The 7006-nt window shown below is 48.3% G+C and overlaps 1 protein-coding gene across 2 annotated transcripts in view; it reads right to left on the reverse strand.

Annotated features, from left to right (window-relative positions):
* Window positions 1-526: 526 nt before the first annotated feature.
* LOC147247031 (uncharacterized) overlaps window positions 527-7006 on the reverse strand; it is a 12235-nt gene continuing 5755 nt past the window's right edge. Inside the window, exons 1-3 of one of the 2 annotated variants that reach the window (XM_086181092.1) lie at window positions 6448-6588; window positions 5075-5678; window positions 528-2913 (exon numbers count right to left, since the gene is read on the reverse strand). In XM_086181092.1, coding sequence (XP_086037218.1) covers window positions 2025-2913; window positions 5075-5637 — 1452 coding nt within the window. In that variant the 5' untranslated portion in view covers window positions 5638-5678; window positions 6448-6588 and the 3' untranslated portion in view covers window positions 528-2024. Of the gene's footprint in view, window positions 2914-5074; window positions 5679-6447; window positions 6589-7006 lie in introns of those variants that run through there. The other variant, XM_086181093.1, reaches the window with a different exon arrangement.

The following is a 7006-nucleotide window of genomic DNA, read 5'->3' on the forward strand; positions in this document are numbered from 1 at the left end:
GTCTGGATTAACCTGGTCCCTCTTGATGTCTTTGGACTGTGGAGGAAGCTGAAGTACCAGAGAGAACCCAGCAGGAACAGGGAGAACATGGAGACTCACCCAGAAAGACCCCGTGCTGCAGCTGGGGCTCCACCCACAACCTTCTTGCTGGGGGGCCACAGTGAGGACCACTGCTCCACCGGGCCGCCTAATGTAGTTTTCCATCTTCTCACATATCTTCTGTGCTGGTGACGCCATTTCTGTTTCCATTATAACATTGGCCTATGATATAGTGGTTTCAAACTTGATGTAGTTAATCACTGCAACCACTGGAGGGAGACATACACCAAAGCAGCAGCAGATAATCGTGATTATTTTCGATCATTGTAATGGATTATAAATTGTAATCATGGTCTTTGTAGCATGTATAACGTATGTGCATAGTTTACAGTTAGGGGAAAAATGTAAGTCCTAAAAAGAATAGCTACACAACCCTGTATGTGTGTGCGCACGTCTGTTAAAAACCCACAGGAAACTAGTTTTAAAGGTTTATTACAAAACAAAAGACAAAACAAGTCGACGGTTTTATTCTATTTGCAAACACGACACTGATGAACTTCCTGCTGCGGCGTAAAGCGATGCTTGCTGCCGAGCAGGGAAACAAACCAATCCAACATGGAGGCGAACCGGGAGAAGATGGGGAGGAGAACCAAATGTCGACGCCTCCTCAAATCTTTCATCTGTATCTACAGACTCCAGGGGTCCAATAAAAACAGCCCATTCTGTCCAAATGTCTTCAAGTCCCATTTGGGTCACTGGACTCTGGAGGCTCCACTGTGTTCATATCTGCTGATTAAGATTTGAGTCTCTTTGGTCCGGATGTCTCAAGTCCCGGCTGCTGCAGCTGATGACGCTAAATAATGAAGATGGTGGTGTTGTTGCTACGGTAACAAGGGCCAGGCGTTATGACATTTAAATACCATTTATATTCATATATTACAACAATGTTCCAAATTCATAAATACGTAGTGCAGTTTCCCTCAACACTCCAGAGCAGCCACCACAGAAAACTACAAATATGGCCCACAGTTAGTCTTCATGCATACGTCAATGTGGAGGAACCAATCAGTTTGTCTGCTAACCTTTTAAAAACAGTGAACCAATCAGAACATTGAGCCAATAAGAACCTCTGCAGCTCAAAATCACTCAGGAGGGAACTGGGCGTCGACATTGGAGGAAAGAAAATGGCGTCACTGCTCCACCTGCAATCAGACGTACGGAAGATCAACGACAAACAAGTTGACAGTCACAAAGGTGAACGAGGGATGACCGTCACTAATTCAGTTTTCTTGGAAAACGTTGTTTTTTAGTGTCAAGAATGAAAAACAGGAAACTGAGAAACAGAATATGACTGGAGTGATTTTTTTCTCCTCATCAAAATGTTTGATTTCTTTAACTCATCAATTGTTTTTTTTATTTTTCATGAGCAATAATCAATATTTGAAATGAGACCAATTAGTCACTGAAAATCAACCTGTAACAACAGATTAATCATAAAATATTTAATTTTTCCATAAAGTTCCTGTTGATGACAAACTGAACCAACAGCATGGAATTTGGTCGATGTAAACTTCCGTACATGAGCTGAACTAAACTCCATCTCCCATGATGCTCTGTGAGCTGCATTCTAATCAACCACAATTATATGTTCAGTTTCCAGGGTTGATGGGAAGTGGAGTGTGGGGTGGGGCACAGGTGAGCAGCGTCCAAGTGCAACAGACAGGTGGGGGCAGGGCTTCAGGGTAACACTTTAATCTAATTGCCTCCGTCAGAGGGTCAAGTTGTGACCATATATGGAGGTCCTGCTATCTACAACCAGGTCAGTTCCTGAATCCTGGACAACCAGCTGACCAAGAATCTTCCTAACTGGTCCAGAACTGGTGGAGAACTGATCCCAAAACCAGTCCAGAACAAGTCAGTGCTGATTCAGAATTCACCCAGGACAGGTCCAGAGCTGGTTGGCACCAAGAGCAGGGTCAGGGGTATCATTCGGAATCAGACTCCAGCGGCGCCGTCTCGTCTACGACGGCTCTCTTCCTGTGCTTAGCAGCAGCATGCTGCTCCTCCAGGTGAGCCTTCTTGTGGCGTGAGAAGCTGGATGAGTGCATGAAGGTCTTGTTGCAGGCGGTGCAGGTGTACGTCTTGGTCTTGGCAGCGACGAGTCCAGTCTTGATGTGATGCTGCTTCTGGTGCTGCTGCAGCTTCCCCCGCCCAGTGCTGTCAATGGCCCGGTGGGTCTGCTGGTGCCGTGCTAGGCTGGAGGCGTGGCTGAATCGCTTCCCACACTGGCCACAGCCATGTTGCTCAGCTCCTTCCACTATTCCTCCCTCCTCCTCCTCTTCGTCCTCCTCCTCTGAGGGGGCGGGCCCTCGCTTGCCACCCCGCCCTCCCCGACGGCGACGGTTCTTCTTGCAGAGGGTGTAGAAATTGGGCTTGTCCCGGGAGCAGAGCTTGAGCCGAATCTTAAGGTCAGATGAGCTCTCAGCCAGGTTCTCTTTGCCGGGCGTGTAGTTGTCCAGCAGCTCCTTGACATGCGTCACCTGGTGCTTGGACAACGCCGTGGATGTCCGGAAGCTCATGTCACACTGTGGGCAAGCATAGAACTTATCACCACCTGGACCCTGGATTATGGCGGCAGCAGGCGGCTGCCTCTGTTGCTGCCGCTTGGTCTTCTTATTCTTGGCACCGGCCTTCAGTGGATGACGCAGGGCGGCCATGTTGGGGCTGAGGGCAGCATCCTTGGGAAGACCCTTCCCCTTTTTGTGGATGAGGCGGTGACGTGACAGGCTGGAGCTGTGGTTGAACTCCTTCCCACAGATGTTGCAGGGGTGGATCCGCCTCTTCCCATGCAGCCGCAGGTGACTCCCAAGCATCCTGCAGACACATTAACAACATTCTTTATTGAACAACGGAAGCCGTCACGACATCACTCAACCAGCAGTACTAGTGCTTCACCAGAACAAAAAGTATCACAACAAGTACTACTGCATTACTACCCAAGTCATTTTGAACATAAGTATCAATCAAGTGGGTGACAGTACTTCCACTTTGTTAGCAATGGAGACTGTATAGGACCCCACCAGTGCCACTTCCTCACAGAGGAGGTCTTACTTTTTCCTTTTTCACCACAATGCGGCTCACCTCCACCCACCCAGTAGACACGCCCACCTTGGAAATGGACATGGCTTTTGGCTTGAGGCGATCACCCTGTAAACACAATCACACCTGACCAGGTGATCTCTGACTTTATTGTTAGCCAGCCCAGTTCGAGGACTGGAGGGGAACAGAGCGAATATTGGGGGTCAGTAGGGGCGTGTCCTCAGAAGCATGATTAGTGAGGATCCCTGACCAACTCTATGAACACTGTCAATCCTGGCTGAAGGAATGATTGACAGTTATCAGTCAGAAGATACGGATGTGGACAGAGAGACCGATGACGGTAACGATCCCACAGATGGTCTCCACTGAGTCACTATACTGGTTGTAGAGGTTACAGTTGTTGTTGTGTTTACAGCAGTAGAGGTTACAGTCGTAGTGTTTACAGTTGTTGTCGTGTTTACAGTAGTAGAGGTTACAGTTGTTGTCGTGTTTACAGTAGTAGAGGTTACAGTTGTTGTCGTGTTTACAGTAGTAGAGGTTACAGTTGTTGTTGTGTTTACAGCAGTAGAGGTTACAGTCGTAGTGTTTACAGTTGTTGTCGTGTTTACAGTAGTAGAGGTTACAGTCGTAGTGTTTACAGTAGTAGAGGTTACAGTCATAGTGTTTACAGTAGTAGAGGTTACAGTCGTGTGTACAGTAGTAGAGGTTACAGTTGTTGTAGTGTTTACAGTAGTAGAGGTTACAGTCGTCGTGTTTACAGTAGTAGAGGTTACAGTCGTAGTGTGTATAGTAGAAGAGGTTACAGTCGTAGTGTTTACAGTAGTAGAGGTTACAGTCGTAGTGTTTACAGTAGTAGAGGTTACAGTCGTAGTGTTTACAGTAGTAGAGGTTACAGTCGTTGTAGTGTGTATAGTAGTAGAGGTTACAGTCGTAGAGGTTACAGTTGTAGTGTTTATAGTAGGGTTCTGCAATATCAGAGCTGGTCTTGAACTGCACTCTTCTATACTGAGGCCTCAGGTGTTGGACCTGGAACCTGCTGGAGTCACTCTTCCAGTGTGGGGTCCCAGCCCCCAGTGGCCGCACTACTGCCTTCACCCCCACATCTCCTCCAGCTCCCGGTGCTCCTTCTTTTGGTGCTGCTGTCTCTTGGATGCTACATCTATAAGCACAACCTTCGCCAGCACCAGTTAGTCAGTCTGGATCTGGAAGTCCCCCAGGAACCTAGCTGTGTCGTTCTCCACCACTTAAGCAGGGTCCATCCTGAACCGGAACCTCCAGCCCAGACAAAGAGCAGGTGTTCCTGACCACTACGCAGCCACTTGGTTCTGGTGCTCCATGGAGGCTTTTCCTGCCTGCATCTCCGCCCTGCTACCATGTGCTGAACCATCTCAGGGGGGTCTAGACCCCGGCCTGCTCCTGGGGTCCTGTCTGGTGGTCTAGAACCTGGCCCCTACCTTTCTAGTGCGAAGAGCCTGCTTCACATATGAATGACACTGTAGGGACTGTAGGTAAGTGATGCTGTCAGTCACTGCGCTTTATGGTCCCGCCCACAGATGTGGGAAAACAGTCAGCAAACTAAAGGAATTTTCCAAACTATGTTTTCTTTAGTGATCCTTGATGCAGTAAAATAAAGTCTCTCTTTAGTCAGCGGTTTAGCGTGGCTCTTCTTGTCTTCTCCCTCACGATGCACGCACGCACCCACACAGACACGCACCCACACAGACACGCACACACACAGACACGCACACACACAGACACGCACACACACAGACACGCACACACAGACAATAATTTGTGCGGTTTTCCTGAGAAGGGTTTTCCTGGAACAATTTCTTGTGTATGCAATTTTTAATGAGACCCCAGGTGTGTAGAGTCATTGTGGACATGTGACCAAAGGTAAATGTGTGTCCTGGTTTGTTCAGTGTTAAGGACCCACCTGCTGCCTTTGAAGCTCATGCCACAGTGCGGGCAGGTGTGACGCGCCTCCTGGTGTGGCGGCTCCAGCAGCTGCTTGACGGCTGGTGGTGGCCCAGAGCTCTTACCGGTGTGCGTCTGCTGGTGGCGATATAGGCTAGAGGCGTGGCTGTAGCACTTCCCACAGTAGCTGCACCGGTACTGCCGCTCATCTGGCTCGAAGTCAGCCTGGTCCGAGTCGCCGTCGAGCTGGCTGCTTCCTGCCTCCACCAGCACCTCATGCTCCTCCTCATCATCCTCGTCAGAGTCCATCTTTATCTCCACGCTCTGCTCCGTCACCTCACAGGGGTACACCTCCTCGTATGGCGCGAAGAACGCCTCATCGGTTTCAATCTTCAGCTGCTCGGCACTCAGGTCTGACGGGTCGTCGGAGTCCTTCTTCATGCAGGAGATGGTGAACTTGGAGCCGACCTCTGCCCACTTCACCACGTACTCGATGGGCTGCGTATCCAACTCCACTGTGATGAAGTCAGCACCCAGCGCGTCTGACTCCGACACCGCCAGCTCCACCTCAGAGTCCTCCATCCTCAAGCCAGAAGGCCAGAAGAAGTCGCTGAGCACCACACCTGGGAAGAACAGGAAGTGATGTCATCAAGTTTGACACCACTTATGAAAAGATCTGATGTGACGTCACTCTAAAACACTACCACAGCAAACAAGGAAGACGGTTTGACAGGAAATCTTCATTACACCCCAGATCACCAGTACTAGTGACGTCACTAGCTTTAAAGAATACCGCACACGTCATGAGGAACCCCTGTCTGCCTCGGTGACGACACGCCACACGCAGAACTCCGTACACTTATCCGTCGTTTTTAACGTTGTTCGCGCCCTCGACGTGACCGACGGCCCTGTGCGCCTCAGCGGAGCGCCAGCAAACGGCCGCCGCGCTTTTCACGCTCGGATGCGTCCGAAACAACGAACCGTAGTTTGTTTTATTCAGATGTCAACATTTGAGATTAAATTTCCTCGCGGTTCTTTCAGAATAAAGGCCCGCAGAGGGCGGCAGCTTGCGGGCATCCATTATTCAAGAGGACGGTCCGTCCTCGTTTACTGCCTCTCCGTCATTCTACCAGAGGCCGAAATAACTACAAAACAATAAAGGCTCGTGAAATTCGTCACACAAGACAAACGATCACACAGGGCCCCGGTTTGCGCGAAGAACCTTGAAGCGCAGGATTTTTGCGTGGAGTTCCGGGGCTCGGCCGGTCAGTGATGAGGAAGCAGCGGAGGGTTTTTCTGCGCTCGTTTACTGTCAAAATAAAAGAGCAAAACGCGGAACAAACGGCGCCAAACGGATTCGACGATGAAACATTTCGGCATTCGGCGACTCACCGAGCTTTTAACGGCGGCAGAGCCCGGTTCAAACGTCAACGTCAAAATGCTACCGGCGGAGACGGCCACAATAAACAGGAAGCAGGGACGAAGACACAAAGCATTGTGGGAAAGGATTAAATGTTTGCGAGGAACGGAAGTTCGGTTGACATTCCTTCAAAATAAAACCACCAAAATAATATAATTAAAACAGAGACAAATTCCCCATAGAGATGAATTAGAATAGAACACACACACGTCGAGAGATAAAATATAATGCAGTTATATGAAAATAAATTAGCACAAAGTTGAAAGGAAATACATAGCAACAAAACAAACCTATGATAACATAATATATTCAATACAAGAATAAGCAAAATTAGCATAGTAAAATACAATTAAAAAGGAAACATGTACATTACAAAATACAGAATGCAACAAATCCTTCTATACAGCACAGTACTGTAAATGATGTCGCCATAAACATACATACAAAACATAAAAGTAAATTACAACCCTGAGTATGAATGAAATGTACACAAATAAAAATAAACCACTCTCATTAAAAATATAAAAGATA

Source organism: Aulostomus chinensis, chromosome 16, assembly GCF_037954235.1.
Source record: "Aulostomus chinensis isolate RoL2024-O1b breed Wild chromosome 16, RoL_Achi_v1.0, whole genome shotgun sequence".
In the NCBI taxonomy this organism is placed as follows: Eukaryota; Metazoa; Chordata; class Actinopteri; order Syngnathiformes; family Aulostomidae; genus Aulostomus; species Aulostomus chinensis.